This window comes from Scardinius erythrophthalmus (genome assembly GCF_964197995.2).
Source record: "Scardinius erythrophthalmus genome assembly, chromosome: 13".
NCBI classification, from domain to species: domain Eukaryota; kingdom Metazoa; phylum Chordata; class Actinopteri; order Cypriniformes; family Leuciscidae; genus Scardinius; species Scardinius erythrophthalmus.
This window is the reverse complement of record NC_138233.1, coordinates 39,967,206-39,990,080: the sequence shown is the minus strand read 5'-3', so window position 1 is coordinate 39,990,080 and position 22,875 is coordinate 39,967,206. Positions and strand designations below refer to the sequence as shown.

The 22,875-nt window shown below is 42.0% G+C and overlaps 1 protein-coding gene across 2 annotated transcripts in view; it reads left to right on the top strand.

Annotated features, from left to right (window-relative positions):
• Positions 1-22,875, top strand: part of tcirg1b (T cell immune regulator 1, ATPase H+ transporting V0 subunit a3b) — a 33,403-nt gene that overhangs the window by 5,275 nt on the left and 5,253 nt on the right. Inside the window, exons 2-16 of one of the 2 annotated variants that reach the window (XM_081383571.1) lie at positions 2,565-2,684; positions 3,151-3,229; positions 4,739-4,875; positions 6,558-6,653; positions 6,753-6,941; positions 8,831-8,913; positions 11,776-11,869; positions 15,346-15,558; positions 16,792-16,942; positions 19,165-19,304; positions 19,829-19,986; positions 20,106-20,196; positions 20,315-20,433; positions 21,176-21,389; positions 21,680-21,793. In XM_081383571.1, coding sequence (XP_081239697.1) covers positions 2,568-2,684; positions 3,151-3,229; positions 4,739-4,875; positions 6,558-6,653; positions 6,753-6,941; positions 8,831-8,913; positions 11,776-11,869; positions 15,346-15,558; positions 16,792-16,942; positions 19,165-19,304; positions 19,829-19,986; positions 20,106-20,196; positions 20,315-20,433; positions 21,176-21,389; positions 21,680-21,793 — 1,995 coding nt within the window. In that variant the 5' untranslated portion in view covers positions 2,565-2,567. The remainder of the gene's footprint in view (positions 1-2,564; positions 2,685-3,150; positions 3,230-4,738; positions 4,876-6,557; positions 6,654-6,752; positions 6,942-8,830; positions 8,914-11,775; positions 11,870-15,345; positions 15,559-16,791; positions 16,943-19,164; positions 19,305-19,828; positions 19,987-20,105; positions 20,197-20,314; positions 20,434-21,175; positions 21,390-21,679; positions 21,794-22,875) is intronic. The other variant, XM_081383572.1, reaches the window with a different exon arrangement.

Genomic DNA, 22,875 nt, shown 5'->3' with positions numbered 1-22,875 from the left:
CAAACTTGCGACTAGTTAACTTTCTAAAGAAGGCCAATCGCTTCTCGGGTCGACATTAACACACTGACAAAATTATATTCGGAATTTAAAATATTTTTATACCACCTTTTAATGTGTGATTGTGTAAAGGTGTTCACGAGATAGAGATACCAAACTTTCGCGAACTTGCTTTCAACGTCGAACGAACACTCGTTCTCATGGAGACGCGGTGTGCACGGAGGGGAGGGGCTGTGTGTGTGTGTGTGTGTGTGTGTGTGCGCGCGCGCGCGCGCATGTGAGAGACGCATGGGGAAAGGAAATGCAGCTTAATGAATACGCTGCGTGTTTTAAATAGCGTTAAAAAATGAAAGACCTTGACAAAGACGAAAACTAAGGACATTTACTCTATAATTTTATTTTATTTTAGTTAGTTTTGCCAAACACACATTACAGTTTTAGTTAGTTATCGTTTTTTTGCAATGCCTCGTTTTTATTTTTATTTCAGTTAACGACAATGTTTTTTCTCACCTAGTTTTCGTTTTTTCGTTCGTTTTCGTTAACGATTATAACCTTGGTTTCAGCTGATTTGTCCAGATGTGTGCTTGTGTCTCAGCTGATGTGTCCAGATGTGTGCTTGTCTCAGCTGATGTGTCCAGATGTGTGCTTGTGTCTCAGCTGATGTGTCCAGATGTGTGCTTGTGTCTCAGCTGATGTGTCCAGATGTGTGCTTGTGTCTCAGCTGATGTGTCCAGATGTGTGCTTGTGTCTCAGCTGATAAGTCCAGATGTGTGTTTCAGCTGATGTGTCCAGATGTGTGCTTGTGTTTCAGCTGATGTGTCCAGATGTGTGCTTGTGTCTCAGCTGATGTGTCCAGATGTGTGCTTGTGTCTCAGCTGATAAGTCCAGATGTGTGTTTCAGCTGATGTGTCCAGATGTGTGCTTGTGTCTCAGCTGACGTGTCTCAGCTGACGTGTCCAGATGTGTGCTTGTGTCTCAGCTGACGTGTCCAGATGTGTGCTTGTGTCTCAGCTGATAAGTCCAGATGTGTGTTTCAGCTGATGTGTTCAGATGTGTGCTTGTGTCTCAGCTGATGTGTCCAGATGTGTGCTTGTGTCTCAGCTGATAAGTCCAGATGTGTGTTTCAGCTGATTTGTCCAGATGTGTGCTTGTGTCTCAGCTGATGTGTCCAGATGTGTGCTTGTGTCTCAGCTGATTTGTCCAGATGTGTGCTTGTGTCTCAGCTGATGTGTCCAGATGTGTGCTTGTGTCTCAGCTGATGTGTCCAGATGTGTGCTTGTGTCTCAGCTGATGTGTCCAGATGTGTGCTTGTGTCTCAGCTGATGTGTCCAGATGTGTGCTTGTGTCTCAGCTGATAAGTCCAGATGTGTGTTTCAGCTGATGTGTCCAGATGTGTGCTTGTTTCAGCTGATGTGTCCAGATGTGTGCTTGTGTCTCAGCTGATGTGTCCAGATGTGTGCTTGTGTCTCAGCTGATAAGTCCAGATGTGTGTTTCAGCTGATGTGTCCAGATGTGTGCTTGTGTCTCAGCTGACGTGTCCAGATGTGTGCTTGTGTCTCAGCTGACGTGTCCAGATGTGTGCTTGTGTCTCAGCTGATAAGTCCAGATGTGTGTTTCAGCTGATGTGTTCAGATGTGTGCTTGTGTCTCAGCTGATGTGTCCAGATGTGTGCTTGTGTCTCAGCTGATAAGTCCAGATGTGTGTTTCAGCTGATGTGTTCAGATGTGTGCTTGTGTCTCAGCTGATGTGTCCAGATGTGTGCTTGTGTCTCAGCTGATAAGTCCAGATGTGTGTTTCAGCTGATGTGTCCAGATGTGTGCTTGTGTCTCAGCTGATGTGTCCAGATGTGTGCTTGTGTCTCAGCTGATAAGTCCAGATGTGTGTTTCAGCTGATGTGTTCAGATGTGTGCTTGTGACGTGTCCAGATGTGTGCTTGTGTCTCAGCTGACGTGTCCAGATGTGTGTCTCAGCTGACGTGTCCAGATGTGTGCTTGTGCTTCAGCTGGCGTGTCCAGATGTGTGTCTCAGCTGACGTGTCCAGATGTGTGTCTCAGCTGACGAGTCCAGATGTGTGCTTGTGTCTCAGCTGACGTGTCCAGATGTGTGCTTGTGTCTCAGCTGACGTGTCCAGATGTGTGTCTCAGCTGACGAGTCCAGATGTGTGTCTCAGCTGACGAGTCCAGATGTGTGTTTCAGCTGATGTGTTCAGATGTGTGCTTGTGACGTGTCCAGATGTGTGTCTCAGCTGACGAGTCCAGATGTGTGCTTGTGTCTCAGCTGACGTGTCCAGATGTGTGCTTGTGTCTCAGCTGACGTGTCCAGATGTGTGTCTCAGCTGACGAGTCCAGATGTGTGTCTCAGCTGATAAGTCCAGATGTGTGTTTCAGCTGATGTGTCCAGATGTGTGCTTGTGTCTCAGCTGACGTGTCCAGATGTGTGCTTGTGTCTCAGCTGATGTGTCCAGATGTGTGTCTCAGCTGATAAGTCCAGATGTGTGTTTCAGCTGATGTGTTCAGATGTGTGCTTGTGTCTCAGCTGACGTGTCCAGATGTGTGCTTGTGTTGCAGGTCATGGGCTCTCTGTTTCGCAGTGAAGAGGTCTGTCTGGTGCAGCTCTTCCTCCAGTCTGGATCCGCCTACAACTGCGTCAGTGAACTGGGAGAGCTGGGAATAGTGGAGTTCAGAGACGTGAGGGCATTTCTGCTCGCTTTTCTCTGTCGTTCCTAAAGGGGTTGTATGATGCTATTTTAAAAGTGCATTATCTTGTTTATTGGGTGTGATAGAACATGTTAACATGTTTAATGCTCAAATAACACATTATATTTAACATACTGTACATTTTTGCAGCACCTCTATTCCCAGTCTGTCTGAAATGCTCTGATTTCTACTAAATTTGTACATGGGCGGTATTATGTTAGGAAGTAACATTTGGACCTGGACCGATGCGTTTTAGTCAGGTCTGGATCAGTGTTCTCTGTTAGATACAATAGCTTTGTAACTTTGCTCATCGTTTACATGCACAAACAGATTTAAGGAGAAAAAACATTAAAAAGCATCATATGAGCCCTTTAAGAAAGCATGTGCTTCATTGTCATGTCTTATAAACTGTCTTTACATTACACTGGCTTGATGATGTTTGTAATCTTGATCTCAGCTGAATCCAAATGTCAACGCGTTCCAGAGGAAGTTTGTGAATGAAGTGAGGAGATGCGAGGAGCTGGAGAAAACCTTCGGTGAGTCTGTCACTCAGCTATCTTCATTTTGTCAACCGTAGAGTGTGATCTGCGTCTATTGGTCAAGAGTCATCAGTGCACTGAGAACGCTGTATGTTTCTGGAAACCTTTCCTCTAATGCTGCTTCTGCCTTTGAGCAATCTGTTATCAGTGGTGTCTCTCAGGCCACAATACCCAATACCCACAGTACCCAATAACTGAATATGCCACTACGTCTACAGATGGAGGCGCCAGCACCTCATTTGGTAGCGCTGGAGGAAAAGTTTAGTTGAAATTGAATCATAAAATTATTATTGTTTTGCATAAATAAGTGCAGTTACTAATAATAGTACATGTTTGTTTATTGTAATGCACTGAGCTTGAATTGAAATGCAGATAAAAGTAACTTTTATTAACAACAGTAACATGCAAAAACCTGATTTTTGTATGGAAAATGTAAATCTTCTACTCTTTAGTAGTAGTAGTAGTAGTAGTAGCCTTTATTGTCACTTAGTAACAAGTACCAGCGAAATTAGCCAAATGTACTAATTAAATGTATGTAATTAAATGTAATTAAATGTACCATTGTTCCTCTAGTATCACACTGATCTGATCGCCAGCTTCAGTGATTATAAAAGGAAAGCTCTTTAATTGTTTTCTGTCTAATTCAGTCACAATATGAGAAAGTTTTTGGTTTTCATGAGACTTTGACTTCCTACTTTTTTCTATATTTTGGTTAATAAGTTAATAAGTGGTTAATAAGTGCTCCTCTGCTGCCACCTACTGGTCATAGTGGTCTTTTTATTTTAAAAAGTGCTTGTTTGCCACACTGTTAGTTTTAGTTTAGTTTTCCTACAGCTTTAAACTTTTACAAATCATCACATTAAAAATAACATTAAAATTGGATAAAATTCAGAGCTTTGAAGTTCTAGAAAAAGTGTGAAGTAAAAAGTTCTTGAATATCACTCTCAAAAGGTTATGCTACGAACCCTGAGATGAAAGATGTAAAAACAAAAAAACGATTTCAGCCACAATACCATGGTTACAGTTAGCGTTACTACATTAAATCCATGGTGAATGCTGGTGATTTGTGGATTGAAAAACCTTCTTTAACTTTCATTACTTTAGCTTTTGGTTCTTTCATGGCACAGTGTCTCTCCTGGTTTCCACGTCAGCGCGGTTTGATCTGATGGTTTATGACAGTTCTGCGCTGAATTTGAATGCTTCCCATTAGATCTCGCAGTACATTCATGTTATTAATACTGCGGCGAGTTCAAACGCTTTCTCACTGGATCTCCCAGCGCTGTAGTAACGTGTCGTGTGATCGAGATCGGATCGCGAGTAAACCTGTTCTGAGCTCACGCTTGTCTAGCATTGCTCTGAGCTGATAAACTAGCGCTGTTTCAGCTAGTAGTGATGCTCTACACAGAGCTCAGTGCAGTTTCATGTCCTATTGCAGAAGTTAAATGGGTTGTGTCTGCAGTTTCATGTTGAGTTACAGGTTATTAAAGGTCTGTTTCTCTGTTGTAGTGTTTCTGGAGCAGGAGATTGTGCGCAGCCTGTCTCAGACGCTGCAGGCCCCGATCCCGACCCCGCCGGCCCCTCAGCCCCGAGAGCTGCTCACCATAGAGGAGGACAGCGAGCGCTTGGCCCGAGAGCTCAGGGAGGTCTGAACTGTGTGTTTAATGTCTGCCTTAACAGCAACATGAAAACAAAACTGAACCTGCTTGCTTTTTGGAGTCTGCTACAATACGCTTACATGCATCAAAAAACACTTTCATGGACCCTATCCCAAATTAACTTCACACTTCATATGCAATGGTGCCGTGTACGCATGTCCGTTAAAACATAAGATGAACAACACGAACCAAACTCTTCCAGCTGTTCAGCCATTGAAGACCATAGTCTGGCATTACACAAATTACACAAAACCTACATGGGTTTAGCTGGAAGTGAGACTGGAATTACTGACGACTTCAGACTTTTTAAAGTCGACATTTATGTGATGGAAGTCAACGTCGACGTCAAGCTTAAAGCGTCATCATGGCGGAGCATTAAAGTCAACTATCTGTGCATCCCCTACTGACGACTCGTTTCAGGCCATCGCAGAAGCACTTCTTTCTTTAAGGAGACAATAACTTTATTTATCTGAATCTTTGAAACTTTGCTGACATGCAGACTTAATTTTTAATTAATTTGAATTCCCCTTGTCATCAGTAATTTTATCTCTTAAAACTCATCTTTGATCACCAAAATGACATATTTAAAAAATTTTCCTTAAAGAATGTCTTCATGCCTTTGAGCCCCGCCTCCACGCACTCCCTCAGCTCAGAGATCCACTGGTTGACGATCACACGTTGACCTGATTGGTTACAAGGTAGTTTGTGACGTCAGAAACACCAGCGATTTCAAAGCGTGTGTTTGAGACTGTCTTTGGTTCACTGCAGTTTTAAGGAGGAAATACTCAGCAATGCTGTCGACTTATGAACTTACACATGGTTTGTCTTAAAGCAGATTAAAAACACCACATAGACACACAAACAACATTAAAAGCTGGATTTACACCACAGGGGGACTGTAACATAATTTTTTATTAAAGAAATAATACAATAATTTATAATAATTATTACATAATAATAGTTAATAATAATTATTAAATAATAATAATAAAAAAATTGTAACATTTAGTCTTTTTAAACTGTAAATGTTATTGCGGTGCTTCCCGAATCAGTGTTTAGTTTCATTTTCACTGTGTCATGCTACATACAGTCAAACCAAAGATTACTCAGACTCCTTCAACATTTCTCACATTATCAGTTTATTCACTATAGTTTAGAAAATGGTAATAAATATGAGCAGAACTCAGTTGATATTTGACTGGTTTTGTCCGTCCTTCTGTAAGACTGTCTCACACATGAATTATGTTGAATATCTGTCAGCTGTTAAATTTAACTACACAATTAGATAATACCAGTTTAGCTCAACCAATCACCAAGCAATGCTTCATTTTGTTCAGTCTGTGTGTAAAAAGAGCATTAGTTATTACAGAAAACACACTTCAGCAAAACATGATCAGCTCAAAGTGTCCCAATCATTTCTGGTCCCTAATTTTTATAAATGTCACTGGAAGTCCATTGATGAATTGTTGGGTATAATATGTCACAGTTTCCTTTATTTTGCTCTCCTCACTTACAGAAATGAACTATAGTCCTGCACACACTAGTAAAAATGATATCTGGTGTCTGAATAATTTGACTGTATTCCCCTCTTGAATCCAGCACATTGCTGAAGTGTGTTGAAGTGTGTTGCATCAGTTGTCGTGTGTCCTCAAGCGTGGTGTTGTGTGCAGGTGTCCAGAAACAGGGACAGTCTGCGCTCTCAGTTCACTCAGCTGTGTCAGTACCGGGGCGTCCTCAAGCAGACTCACTCGCTCACAGCATCACAGGTGCGTTCTGCTCTTCTCTCACACACTCCCTCGTGTGCTCGCTCAGCCTGAGCTCCTCATGAGTGTGTTTGTGTGTGTGTGTGTGTGTGTGTGTGTCAGGCCCCTCTGGTGTCGTTCGAGCCCGTGGCTCTGGCGGAGAACAGGCAGGACGTCCGGCTCAGCTTCGTGGCCGGTGTGGTCCACCCGTGGAAAGTGCCGGCCTTCGAGAGGCTGCTGTGGCGCGCGTGTCGAGGGTACATCATCGTGGACTTCCATGAGATGGAGGAAAAACTGGAGCATCCCGATTCTGTGAGCCCTCAATCATTAATACATATTATTAGGTTCATCTTGCATGACCCAAGTGAGAATGTATATGTGCATGCATTCAACCCAACTTATACTGTATAATATGTGAAATTATATGTGACACTGGACCACAAAACCAGTCACAAGGGTATTTCTTTTTTTAAATTGAGATTTACACATCATCTGAAAGCTGAATAAATAAGAGCTACATTAATGTGTGGTTTGTTAGGATAGGACAGTATTGGCTGAGATACAACTATCTGTAAATCTGGAATCTGAGGGTGCAAAAAAATCGAAACATTGAGAAAATCTTCTTTAAAGTTGTTCATTTATGTTCATGATTGTGCTGCATTCACTCACACAAATATTTTTTTCTATATATTTATGGTAGAAAATGTACAAAATATCTTTATGGAACATGATCTTTACTTAATATCCTAATGATTTTTGTCATAAAAGAAAAATCTATAATCTTGACCCATACAATGTATTGTTGGCTATTGCCACAGATAAACCCGTGCGACTCGAGACTGGTGAAGTGATCCAGGGCCACATATCAGGTTTAATACATTAAATGAACATCAGGGGCCGTATTCACAAAGCATTTTATCTTACCACTAGGAGTGCTCCTAAATCGCACTAAAAGATTTTAGCTAGGAGTTTTCTCTTAAAAGTTATTCACAACGCCTTTCAGACCTAATCTTTGTAAAGAAAAATGACAACTCCTAAACTAAGAGTGAGTCTTCGTTGCTATGGATGACGTCATTACTCATGCACGAGCTTGACTGAAGTGACCACCTTGATTGGCTGATGATTGTAACGCGGGAATGATTCCAAACCCCGCCCCTACGATGATGAGTGACAGGTAACAGGTCTGAGAATGCGTGCGCTACACAAGTAGTGCGAAGGAGGGAAGATGATGAATAACTGAATAAATAGCCTAAATGAATAAAGAGTAAGGCTAAACAAATAGCCTAGTAGCCTAATGAAACATATGGATTGATGCAATATCTTTGCAACATTATTCAATTAATCTGTCACTATATGCCTCTGCCTACGTTTGCAAAGAGAAGAACATTTTAATTTGATTCACAATGAAACGTTACTATTAGTTTACATGCAATGAGTAGCCTAGTTTTGGTTGTTGTTGGTGGCGTTATTGCATCCCTAGTTATGCCTACAATGCAAAATTGTTCCCTCGCGATTGGCAGCTCCTGTAGCCGCCGCATACGCATCTCAAAACATCGCAGCGTGAAATGCCACAAAAAGCGGCTTGTGAAGGTCTCAGTGAGTTAGGAGTCCTCTCGACTTCTTTTAAGCTGTCCCAGGCTTAGGTGCTACTTTTAGGGCTAAAATGCTTCGTGAATTACTCTTAGTCAAAAAAATTAGGAGTCCTAAAGTTACGAGTGAGACGCCCATTATTTTTAGGAGTTGCTCCTAAATTCGCCAGTTAGGAGCTACTTTTAGCATTAAAATTCTTTGTGAATACGGCCCCAAGGGCTTGACATTAAGCCTTTCCTGTGCTTGTCCTTCTGACACGTAAATCGGTCATTCATTTGTCAGAGTAAAAAAATGTGCTTGTCCCAAAAAAAAATTTTTTTTTTATGTGTTGCAAATATTATTTATTCTGAAGCAATATCCTCATCAGAGTTCAGTCAGTGTTGACATATTTAAATCTGAATGTTTATGATATTTTAACCTTTATAAAAGGCATTTATAGGACTCTATAGGGCTGTTACCAGTCAAATTAAATCATTTACACTGAAAAATTACAACTGCATTAAATAATGTTAAGAGATTGTTTAAAATATTTTTGAATATACAAATAACTTGTACAGTGCAACTTTTTTTTCATGTCAAAGTTGACGAGAAATATGATTGATGTTTCCCAGGGCGAGGATGTGCAGTGGACCGTGTTTTTAATCTCGTTCTGGGGAGACCAGATCGGGCAGAAGGTGAAGAAGATCTGTGATTGGTAGGTGATCAGGATATGGGGGGGTTTTGGACAAAGGTCAAAGGTCAGGGTTCCTGGAAAACATGGACATATACCATAGAATTTAAAGAGTCTGATTTCCAGATTTATTGGATCCTAGTAAAGTCATATTAAACATTAATAAGATCTTAAATGATTATACGAATTTCTATAGTCGGTATAGTTTTCCTGGTTCAGTGCTGAAGCGCTGCATGTTCTCTCTGAGTGTCTCATGAAGTGATCTCTGAGTTATGAACCTTGTGGGAAATTAGTATTTTGCCTTTTTAGCAGATCAGTGAAATTTTGAGAGCTTACGAATATGCCACTTGATAGATTAGAAATGGACAATTTTTATTTTTGTCCCCCCATAGTTTTAATGAATTTTGAATAAATGTTGTGGTTGCACTTTATTTTACAGTATGTGCACTTACAGTGTATTTACCTAAGAAAGTACTGGTTAATATAATGTAATTTCATGGCTAGGTTAGTACCCAGTTACTGCAATAACTATATTAAGGGCATAGTATTTACATTGTAACATTGGAACAGGACTGTAAAATAAAGTGCTACAAATATTGTAATATATGTATGGAGTAAATACTGCAATAATATTCAGTTTCAGCATTTTTGTGTGTTATCAACTTTATTATTTAGTTTATTTATTAGGGAAGTTTATTTAACACGTTAATGTGGTGCAATTCATATTATATAAAAAAAATGCAATAAAAACACATTTAATAATAACCCACATTTTTTATGTTCATTTAAAAGTTTTATGTTCATTCTGTAAAAGAGATTCACCAAAGGTTTAAATCCTGCACATTCACAGTCAACACAGTTCAATTAAACCGGGCGCAGTTGTTCAGAAGATCTGATCGGGTTGGATCAAATCTTGAAAATAGGTTGTAAAAAAAAAAAAAAAGCATTCTGAAACCGGATTCGTCAGTTTGTGTTTGTAATAAAAAAAAATTGAATATAAGTAGAGATAGACTTTAGGCTTCATATTAAGCCTTTCAGTACAGTAAAGTTAAACAAAAAAGTAATTTTGGTGCCATAAAATAAACAGCTGTCAATATCAAACAAAAATAATTTTAAATTTATATAATTATATAATAATACTTTTTTTTTATTTTTTTTTATCATACCATATAAACAACATTGACACAATCATCAGATGTAGTTTGTAACAACTGCAATCCCCCCTTATTGAATGTTTATTTGATTGTTTTTGTTGTGGGTCACATGACGGGCTACGGAAACCCTAAAGCAGGGTTCACCAATCTCGGTCCTGGAGGGCCGGGTAGGGTTGCACCAGCCGTTCGTAAGTTCTTTCTTAAATTGGAACGTAAAGTCCACACTAGAGGCTTAGTAACTACTAGCTAGTTTGTAACTAAATCTGAACTTTATTCCGTTGCACCATTTGTTCATAAGGCAGAACGTAGCTAGTAGGTCGTAAGCTCTCCGTAAAGTAATGCGTAGTTGCATAATATGACGTTTAGCCTCGATGATCCAATAGCAGCCTTCAAATACGTGAGCAGATGTTGTGTTGAAATGCTGTGAATTTCAGTTAATCCTTCATTCTTTTGCCTCACGTTACTAACGGTAAAAATAAGTTTCCATTAAATACGATACTTGATCATGAATAGCATAAGTGTTTTTATATGTAACATTCAGAAACTTTATTTGAAATGAAATGAATAAGGATCAATAAATAAATATTGATGCAAAAAGCATAAGAAATTACGTTTATTGATTATGACTGATAGGCTATTTGACATGCACACCATGGACCGATGCACACAGCGGCACGCTGTTTAGGATGGGTTCGTGTTAAAGATAGCCTCTGACAAAGTAATATTTTCACGTAATGTTCTCTCTCTTAAAATGTAAGCGAGTGTAAATGTCTGCATTATCATATATGTATTAAGAATTGAAGTTTGTCAGGTAAAAGAATAGCTTATTGATGCAGTTCAGTGTGTTTGATATTTTATTCCAGCCGTTACTCCTGATCGGAGGCTGCCGTAAATATTTAGTTTAAACGTAGAGTTACGCTTCAACTAAGTTTAATGGTGCAACGCAAAAATATTTAGAAGTGCGTAAGTCGTAACTTAGTGTCCATTAACGTCAAAACTAGGCTAAGTTATAACTTATGCACAGCTGGTGCAACCGGCCGGTGTCCTGCAGAGTTTAGCTCCAACCCCAATTAAACACACCTGAACCAGCTAATCAAGGTCTCACTAGGCATACTAGAAACTTTCAAACAGGTGTGTTGGAGCTGGTTGGAGCTAAACTCTGCAGGGACAGCGGCCCTCCAGGACCGAGATTGGTGAACCCTGCCCTAAAGGGACATTGTGATGAGATATGAGATGGGGATGAAAAATTAATTTGAATGCTTTTACGTTCCCTCGAAAAAACTTGCAAAAAATGCAAAGATTCAGGGGAAATGCAAAACTTTTACAAGAGAACTCAAAAGCGTTGAATTGTATAATTTTTCTCTCATCTCATATTTTTCCCATAACCAAGTCAGTAATGACTTGGATGAACATCCAATTATCCAGTCCTGCATGTAAAGTCATCACCCACACAGTAAGGATGTGACTGTTTAAATTAAAAATGAAAAATGAAGGGGATGTTTTGTTTGTTGTTTAATTCTCCTCAAATATAACATCTGGATGAGGGTGATCCAGTCAGATTTTGCTTTGAAAAATCAGCACAAAAGTAAGATGGATTACCTAATCCTGGATAGCAAAACACAGGATTTCCAGTTCTATGTAATTCTGATCCAGATGAAACGTTTTGAACATCTGGGCTGTGGACTGTTGTGTTGTACAGAAGTGAATGTGTCTTGTGTTCCACGTACTCCAGCTTCCACACACAAACATTCCCCTACCCGGAGAACCAGGCCGAGAGGGAGGAGACCCTCAATGGGCTGCGCGGGAGAATCGAGGACATCCGATCCGTGAGTATGATTCCTCACACTCCTCACTTCTGGCAGGTATACACACATAAAGTGTATGCACTGACGTCACTTTCCCGCGGGAACACACTCCCTCATCCGGACTGAAGAGTGGCAGAAGAGCTGCTGAGTGACTGGAGTTAATAGGGGAAACTGAGAAAACACCAGTAAAACAAACCATTATCAGTTTAAACTAAAGGTTGGACTCAATAGTGTTCCTTACAACTTCGCAAAGATCCAGTGATCCGTGGATATTGACATGCAGCAGGAATTGTGTTTCCTGACATTTATGTGCCCGATTTCGACGCCGGGGAAATACATAAAGCAAATTTGCCTGTGAACACTTTATATAAATACAATATAGGTCACTAAATAAGACCACAATAAATCCAGACCACAATAAATCCACGTGGTCACTAATATCAATGTTATATATATCATCATAACGTCCAGCCCTAAAACCTGTATATTTTTTTGTCAGTGTTTATTTAAAAACATCCAATTATGCAGAATATACAATGGTAAATATTTAATTGATGAGTTGTCAATACAATATCTAAATTATTCAAACCCCATTGCAAATCTGCTTTATTGGCAAAATTTGCTTTCAGTTGTTTGCAATGAACAAATCAAACAAAAGTAATTGAAATAGCTCAACACAACAAATGTTTCAAGTGGTTTCACCAAATTTAACTGAAAATAACACTGATGACACTGATCAAGGGCTACATTAGTTGCACCAGGTGTGCTTGAGCTAGAACACATTAAATATCTGAACTGGCGAGGTTTGTTGAGTGTCAAGTTTGACTGCAAGTTAGAAATATGGCTGAGTCAAAAGTATGGTCCAAAGAGTTAAGAGAGGATTTCATCGCCCTTCACAAACAAGGAACAGGATACAAAAAGATAGCGAAGGCACTAAATGTTCCTAGAGACACCGTTGGAAGCATAGTTTGCGAGTTCAAAGTTAAAGGAACAGTGGTTACACCACCTGGACAGATAGAGGCAGCTATCAACAGCTGCAACCAGACTTCTGAGAAGGCATGTTCAGAAAAACCCTCGAGAGATGCAGAAGACTTGCTGGCCACAGGCACTGAGGTTTCAGCTGCACAGATGGCTCCAATTTGCTCAAAATCGCATAAATAAGCCATAGAATTTTTGGGATTCTGTTCTGTGGAGCGATGAAACAAAACTGGATCTTTTCGGCTCTATGGATCAGCAGTATGGCTGGATCTAGAACAGGGGTGGGCAAACTACGGCCCGTGGGCCACATACTGTTAGGCTGTTTAATCCGGCCCGTCGAGTATTTAAAAAATTGTCTTAAGATCGCATTCATTTTGCCTTTTTCTTGCAATACTTTGCATTATATATATATATATATATATATATATTACGTTGCATATTTGACAATCGGAATATCAGATATTTCATGCCATAGCTAACAAATGTAAAAAAGGAAAAATGAAGCAGATCATCATTTATTCAGCGCTGTTGTGGCTTCGGTGTGTGTGTCACGTAACAAGCAATGACGCGTCACCATGGAAACCAAACAGACAGCGACTTAAGCGCATAGACTTGTTGCACGTTAATGTTTTTTCCTTTTTTGGAAACTCACAGAGAAAAACAATGTTTGGTAACCGCTTGCACACCTGTTTAGTTTTTCCTTTGATTTGTCTGCTATTTAGTTTCTTTGCTCCTCTGGATTTGTGGATGTATCCTGCCCGATTCCGTTTACCGACCTTTATCGCCCGGCTTTCGACTACGCTCTCCTGTCTGCCATGTACAGAACCCGTTTTTGTTCATTAAATGTTCTGATTTGCCTTTGCTTTTTATGTTTTATTTTATTATACTTAAAATAAATTTGTATATTAGTTTATTTCGTTTTTTTCCACAAATGTTTGACTTTTGGAAGTGCAAATTGATTGCCATATGCAGTTTTAATAAAGTTGAATTAACGTAACCTTCTGTCATTTTTACTCTTCTAAGTGTACACTTGCAGGAGTTTTGTTTCTAATTTATTGTTAGGCCCATTAAATAAGGATAAACAATATTTAAAAAGTATAGGCTATAATTATCTAACATCTGACTAATTAAAAATGAACCTCAAATCATAACATGCTAAATGGGGGATATCTAGCGTAAAAAATTTACAGAATGTTGTCTCTCAGTTGTTGAATTTCGCGTAGACGTTGCCACAACGTAAATGTGTTTGCTCAGCCCGATCTCATGAAAGTGCGAATACCACGAATTGTATTTGTAGTGCTTATGAAACGAAGTTTTCGCGTGCATATGAAACGCACTTTATGGCGTGTAATAGGCATGCACTCCGCACCCTTAATCCTAACCAAGGGGTTTACAGTGCGTAACATATGCATGAAAAAAAAAAAAAAAACATTTTTTGGCATATAAATGGCACGAGAAATAAAATTCATGGTATAAATACGCACTTTCATGAGATCGTGTTTCATAATCTGCTACTGGGCCGGCTCTCTGTCAAATTTTAAAACCCAGTGTGGCCCCCTTGAGCCAAAAAGTTTGCCCACCCCTGATCTAGAAGAATGAAGCATATGCTGTAAAGACACTGTCTAGAGTTCAGCATGGTGGATCAGTGATGCTCTGCGGCTGATTTATATCCTCTGGCACTGGAGAGATGGATTCAATGAAGTATCAGGAAATCCTTGGAGAAAACGTCATGTCGTCAGTGAGGAAGCTGAAGCTCGGGCGTCATTGGACCTTCCAACAGGACAATGATCCCAAGCATACCTCAAATCCCACCAAGGCTTTGGTTCAGAAGAAGTCCTGGAAGAGTCTACAGTGGCCATCACTGTCACCTGACTTGAACCCCATAGATAATCACTGGTGGAATTTGAAGGTGGCGGTTCTACTCAGTACTAAAGATGCTTGTCATGAAGGGGTTGAATAATTTTGAGACTGCAGAAGTCATTAAAAGTAGCTTTTCCAGTTGAATTTGTGGAAACCACAACATTTGTTGTGTTGAGCTATTTCAATTACTGTTGTTTGATTTGTTCATTGCAAACATCTGAAAGTCTGTACATTATGTCAATAAACCTGATTTGCAATGAGGGTTGAATAATTTCGACAATAATTTGCAACTGTAGGGTATGATTTGACCCCTAAATGCAGCATATTGACACAAAATGATAACTGCAAATCCGCCTTTCTCTGCCTCGATCCAGTTGTTTCTGTGAATTACAGCGATCCACTTGCTTCTCTGTTCTGTAGCTTTCGTCAGTCTGTAAAAATATACCCCAGATTTCTTGTCAAATATATTTATACAGTCAATCTCAAAGCTCTTTCCCGTTTGAGATGCGTTTTGTGTGTTTTTCGCAGCTGAAAACAAATGCTGCCGCTCAGTGTTTCTGCCGCTCAGTGTTTCTGCCACTCAGTGTTTCTGCCACTCAGTGTTTCTGCCACTCAGTGTGTGTAACCGCATAACTCCGGCCGTGTGTGTGTGTGTGTAGGTGATGGGCGAGACGGAGCAGTACCTGCAGCAGCTGCTGGCCCGAGCGCTGGTCCGGCTGCCCGAGTGGATGGTTCAGGTGCAGAAGTGCAAGGCTGTGCAGACGGTGCTGAACCTCTGCAGTCCCTCCGTCACCGACAAGTGTCTGATCGCAGAGGCCTGGTGTCCCGTCAGCCAGCTAACCGCCCTGCAGAGCGCCCTGAGGGAGGGAGGGGTGAGCACACACACACACACACAGGAGCACACAATCACACACACACATACACACACACACATACACACACACACACACACACACACACACACACACACACGTCTCGTCAGCCAGCTAACCGCCCTGCAGAGCGCCCTGAGGGAGAGAGGGGTGAGCACACACACACACACACACACACACACACAAAGAATGAATCTGTTTTTGAACGAATCGCTTAAGAAACTGAGTCAAAGACCCATTCATGAAGACTGAATGAATAAGCGTTTTGAATTAATCGTTTGAAAGAGTGACCCACTGTCTCACTCATTAACACTGTTATTTGCTGCCACCTACTGGTGGTCATAGTTTAATTTTTAAAGCATCTTTCCTTTCCCTTTCTCTTTTAAATTTTTATTTTAAAACATTAAACTTGTTGCATTATTTATACAATTTTGATTTACTGTTTGTTGATAGTTTATAAATACACTATATTATTTCTTGTGATTTTTTTTTGTATCATTTTATTATAGTTTATCAATATAATATGAATTTATAACATAATTTAAAATTAATTTAGAATGTGTGCTTTCCAAAAAACAAAAGACAATGAGGTGCAATGACCAGATACAAAATTAGAACAAGGAGGGATGTAAACAGAGATAGTAAGTGGCAGTCAGGGCAGAGGGAAAGCATGACGTCACCTTACTGTCAAAATCAAATCGAAAAAGTTTTACCGAAAAGTGTCACAGAGAATAGTGAGGAGTTGCAGCTCTAGAACAAAGTTTGGAAAAAATAAGTTTGAAGCAACTACACTAGAAAGTTCAAATGAGACTTTTGTGTTGGACACAAAAGTGTTGGACAGACATTTATATGTTGTTTAGTCTGTTTGGGACAGATGCTTCTTGCAGACAATTATTTTATAATGCCTTTATTTTTGTAGACTGCAGAAGAGGGAAGGGGAAGCTTAACGAGAAGGGCATTATGATAACGTAAAGAGTTTAACTTCAGAAGCCTGTGTGTGTGTATTTGGTGTATTTCTGATTTTATAGTGAAGTCATAGCCATAGATTGCATGTTCTTGACTTCTGGAGAGAGGAATATAATACTGTAGGCTGTGAATCTGTGATCCTTGTCTTTATTCCCATCATCATGAGATTTGAAATGTCCTGGAGATTGTCTGAAAGAGTGTGAGCCCTGATGTGTGCAGTGCTGCATGTCCTTTAATCGTTCATCTCTCTCTCTCTCTCTCTCTCAGAGGAAGAGTGGCAGCAGCGTGGACTCGTTCTACAACCGCTTGCCGGCCACCTCTTCCCCCCCGACTCTCTTCCCCACCAACGCCTTCACCGCAGGATTCCAGAACATCGTCGATGCGTATGGAGTGGCGAGTTACAGGGAGGTGAACCCAGGTAACACTCACTCACTCACTCACTCACTCACTCACTCACTCACTCACTCGCACGCTCTCACTCACACACTCACTCACACTCACTCACTCACACACTCACTCACTCACTCACTCACTCATTCACTCACTCGCACGCTCTCACTGACAATCACTCACTCACTCACTCACTCACTCACTCACTCACTCACTCACTCACTCACTCACTCTCACACTCACTCACTCTCTCTCTCTCTCTCTCTCTCTCTCTCACACTCACTCACTCACTCGCACGCTCTCAGTCACACACTCACTCGCCCGCACTCACTCACTCGCACGCTCACACTAACTCGCTCACTCACTCACTCACTCACTCGCACGCTCTCACTCACTCACTCGCACGCTCACACTCACTCGCTCACTCACTCTCACTTGCTCACTCACTCACTCGCGCACTCGCACTCTCACACTCACTCACTCACACTCACACTCACTCACACTCACTCACTCGCACGCTCACACTAACTCACTCACTCACTCACTCACTCACTCGCACGCTCTCACTCACTCACTCGCACGCTCACACTCACTCGCTCACTCACTCTCACTCGCTCACTCTCTCACTCGCGCACTCTCACACTCGCACTCTCACACTCACTCACTCACACTCACTCACTCGCACGCTCACACTCACTCACTCACTCTCACACTCACTCACTCACACTCACTCACTCGCACTCTCACACTCACTCACTCACTCACTCTCGCACTCTCACACTCACTCACACTCACTCACTCACTCGCACGCTCACACTAACTCGCTCACTCACTCACTCACTCACTCGCACGCTCTCACTCACTCGCTCGCTCACACTCACTCGCTCACTCACTCTCACTCGCTCACTCACTCACTCGCGCACTCTCACACTCACACACTCGCACTCTCACACTCACTCACTCACTCACTCACACTCACTCACTCGCACTCGCACTCGCACTCTCACTCTCACACTCACTCACTCACTCACTCACTCGCTCACTCTCACACTCACTCACTCACTCTCACACTCACTCTCACACTCACTCGCACGCTCACTCTCACGCTCACTCGCGCACTCTCACACTCACTCACTCACTCACTCTCACACTCACTCACTCACTCACACTCACTCACTCGCACTCTCACACTCACTCGCTCACTCTCACACTCACTCGCCCACACTCACTCACTCGCACTCTCACACTCTCTCACTCACTCGCACGCTCACACTAACTCGCTCACTCACTCACTCACTCATTCGCACGCTCTCACTCACTCGCACGCTCACACTCACTCGCTCACTCACTCTCACTCGCTCACTCACTCACTCGCACACTCACTCACTCACTCTCTCACACTCACTCGCTCACTCTCACACTCACTCACTCACTCTCACACTCACTCGCACTCTCACACTCACTCGCTCACTCTCACGCTCACTCGCGCACTCTCACACTCACTCACTCGCACTCTCACACTCACTCACTCACTCACACTCACTCTCACTCACTAACTCGCACGCTCTCACTTACTCGCTCACTCACTCTCACTCGCTCACTCACTCACTCTCACTCGCTCACTCACTCACTCGCGCACTCTCACACTCACACACTCGCACTCTCACACTCACTCACTCACTCACACTCACTCACTCGCACTCTCACACTCACACACTCACTCACACTCACTCACTCGCACTCTCACACTCACTCGCTCACTCTCACACTCACTCGCTCACTCTCACACTCACTCGCTCACTCTCACACTCACTCACTCACTCACACTCACTCACTCGCACTCTCACACTCACTCACTCACTCACACTCACTCACTCGCACTCTCACACTCACTCGCTCACTCTCACACTCACTCGCTCACTCTCACACTCACTCGCTCACTCTCACACTCACTCACTCACTCACACTCACTCACTCGCACTCTCACACTCACTCACTCACTCACACTCACTCACTCGCACTCTCACACTCACTCGCTCACTCTCACACTCACTCGCTCACTCTCACACTCACTCACTCACTCTCACACTCACTCTCACACTCACTCGCACTCTCACACTCACTCGCGCACTCTCACACTCACTCACTCGCACTCTCACACTCACTCACTCACTCACACTCACTCACTCACACTCACTCTCACTCACTCACTCGCACGCTCACACTCTCCTGCCTGTTGTGTGTGTGCAGCCGTCTACACCATCATCACGTTCCCCTTCCTGTTTGCGGTGATGTTCGGGGACGTGGGTCACGGGCTGCTGATGGCACTGGCGGGTCTCTGGATGGTGCTGGAGGAGAAGGATCCAAAAATGAGGAAAAATACCAATGAAGTAAAAATATGACACATGCACACAAGTTTTCACAATACTGGAATTTCTGAATTTCACAACACTGAAACTTCTCTACAAAAAAAAAAAAAAATTATACCGCATGGAAAAATTATGCAAGTTTGAAAATAAAGCACATTGTGTCCCAAACACATGTTTAACAGTGAGAACAGAAATGGAGTTTGTATCATGAGCTGCTTTATGATCACACCACAGCTGACTATATCATTATTTAATTAAAATACACACTGCAGTGTTCCTACTCATTATCTGAGCAGAGAGAGAGTGAGAAAGTGTAGCTGGTGCTGTAATACGACTGAAACCATTTCAAATATTCAGAATCTGAATCTTAAAAACCCAGAATGAGGCCATGCTTCTCATAAGCAGAAGCCACAAAACAGCTTCTCTAGGAAGTGTCCAATTCTAGTTGTGTTTTATTCATGTGTGTGTGTGTGTGTGTGTGTGTGTGTGTGTGTGTGTGTGTGTGTGTGTGTGTGTGTGTGTGTGTGTGTGTGTGTGTGTGTCAGATCTGGCGTATGATGTTTGGCGGTCGATACCTCATTCTGCTGATGGGTCTGTTCTCCATCTACACCGGAGCCATTTACAACGAGTGTTTCAGCAGAGGCCTCAACACCTTCTCCTCGGGGTGGCACGTCCGGCCTAATGCAGAGCACTACAACTGGACGTACGACACACACACACACACACACACACACACACACACACACACACACACACACACACACACTGACCTGTCCTCAGTCAGATGGTAAATATGTTGCATGTCTCGATCTCTGTGTGTAGTGAGGAGACTTTCAGAACTAACCAGTATCTGGTGCTGGATCCCAACATCACAGGCGTTTTCACCGGGCCTTATCCTTTTGGAATTGATCCCGTAAGTCAAACGAATGAGTGTGTGAATGACACTGCCGTCCCCTGTTCTGCTGTAATACAGAGTAACACTCTTCACTGTGGCAGTGTGTGAAATCATGATAACTGTAACTCTCCCTCAGATTTGGGGTCTGGCCAACAATCACCTGACGTTCCTCAACAGCTATAAGATGAAGATGTCCGTCATCATCGGAGTCATCCATATGACCTTCGGTGTGTGTTTGTCCCTCTTCAACTTCATGTGAGTATGCTTGAGTGTTTGTGTGAACCATGCCAGATAAGTGCCTTCCTGTCGTTCCAAACCTATACGACAATATTTATTTGTATTCCACGAACGTCAGTGGATCCACTTTGTTGGACTGCAATGTTGAATCTTATGTGTTCCACTTGAGGTCATTTTAATATTATTTATATACTATTATAGTATTTATTAAGGTTTTTGAATCAGCTTTTATTTTTATATTTTCAGTTTTCTTTTAGTTATTTTCTAATGTGCTTTTGCCTTTTTTTAATAGCTTTATTTTTATTTTAGTTTTGTTTCAGTAATTGTAATACTTTAACTTATTTTATTTTATTTATGTTTTTTATGTTTTTAAGAATTTCATCTAATATTTATTTTATTTCAGCCTTATTTCAGGTACAGAAAACCATTTTTGATAGTTTTAGATTTCATTTTACTTCACAATCACAGCACTGGTGGTACAGGTTTTAATCGCACTGTAATAGTCCAAAAACTTGCACTGCTGCCTTGTGGTTTTGAAGTCATCCATGCCATTCCCATTTACAAAGGATGCATTTTATTTGATTTCTGTTCAAAGAATTATAACATTTGCAATGATCAGGTTCAAGATTTTTTGGATAAAGTCTGATTGGGAATGAACTTGGTTCTAACATGTCCTACTGAAAAACAGCACTGAAATATCCTTTTGTTACTGTTTGAAGCATAAGTCATGTATCTGGATATGAATCCTGTGTTTCTCCAGACACTTCCGGGACATCGGCAGCGTGTTTCTGGTGCTGATCCCAGAGTTGTGTTTCTTGCTGTGTCTGTTTGGATACCTGATCTTCATGGTGGTCTATAAGTGGGTGGTGTTTGGCCCGGTGAACTCTGACTCCGCCCCCAGCATCCTCATCCACTTCATAGACATGTTCCTGTTCACTGAGAACAAGGACAACCAACCGCTCTACACCGGACAGGTGTGTGCTTGCTGGGAAATCACACAACCAGACTCTCAGAATAAAGTGTGCTCCGCTTTATGGTTTTCAGATACTCGGTTTACATCTGTAATTCTGTACAGATATGTCAGGATCTTTACGTTTTGTTCGAGTGGCGAAAATGCAGAACTTCAATAAACTAGTTTCCAGTTTTCTGTTTGAACATCTTTGAACATTATTCATAAACTGATTGTGTGTGTGTGTGTGTGTGTGTGTGTGTGTGTGTGTGTGTGTGTGTGTGCGTGTGTGTGTGTGTGTGTGTGTGTGTGTAGATGGTGGTGCAGAAGGTTCTGGTGGTGGTGGCTGTGTTGTCTGTTCCTGTGCTGCTCCTGGGGAAGCCGACGCAAGAGTACATCACACACCGGATGAAGAGGACTCAGCCTTCAGTGAGCGCTCATTCTGAATACACTGTTTGGGCTGGAACCCTCCTATAGTTTGTTTGTCTTTAGTTTTTTTGGTTGTGTGTGTGAGAGAGATGGCGTGAGAGTGTGTGTACAGTGAGTGAGTGTGTACATTGTGCGAGTACAGTGAGTGTGAATGTGAGTACAGTGAGTGTGAGTACAGTGAGTTTGAGTACAGTCAGTACAGTGAGTACAGTGAGTTTGAGTACAGTTGAGTACAGTGAGTTTGAGTACAGTGAGTACAGTGAGCGTGAGTACAGTGAGCGTGAGTACAGTGAGCGTGAGTACAGTGAGTACAGTGAGTGTGAGTGCAGTGAGTACAGTGAGTGAGTACAGTGAGAGTGAGTACAGTGAGTGTGAGTACAGTGAGTGAGTGTGAGTACAGTCAGTACAGTGAGTGAGTGTGAGCGTGAGTACAGTGAGCGTGAGTACAGTGAGTGTGAGTGCAGTGAGTACAGTGAGTGTGAGAACTGTGAGTACAGTGAGAGTGAGTACAGTGAGTGAGTACAGTGAGTGTGAGTACAGTGAGTGAGTACAGTGAGTACAGTGAGTGTGAGTACAGTGAGTGAGTGTGAGTACAGGGAGTACAGTGAGTGTGAGTGCAGTGAGTACAGTGAGTGAGTACAGTGAGTGAGTGTGAGTACAGTGAGTGTGAGTGCAGTGAGTACAGTGAGTGAGTGTGAGTGCAGTGAGTGTGAGTAAAGGGAGTACAGTGAGTGTGAGTACAGTGAGTGAGTGTGAGTACAGTGAGTACAGTGAGTGTGAGTGCAGTGAGTACAGTGAGTGTGAGTACAGTGAGTGTGAGTACAGTCAGTACAGTGAGTGAGTACAGTGAGTACAGTGAGTGTGAGTGTAGTGAGTACAGTGAGTGTGAGTACAGTGAGTGCAGTGAGTGTGAGTGCAGTGAGTACAGTGAGTTTGAGTACAGTGAATGTGAGTACAGTGAGTGTGAGTACAGTGAGTGTGAGTGTGAGTACAGTGAGTGTGAGCACAGGGAGTACAGTGAGTGAGTGTGAGTACAGTGAGTGTGAGTACAGTGAGTGTGAGCACAGTGAGTGTGAGCACAG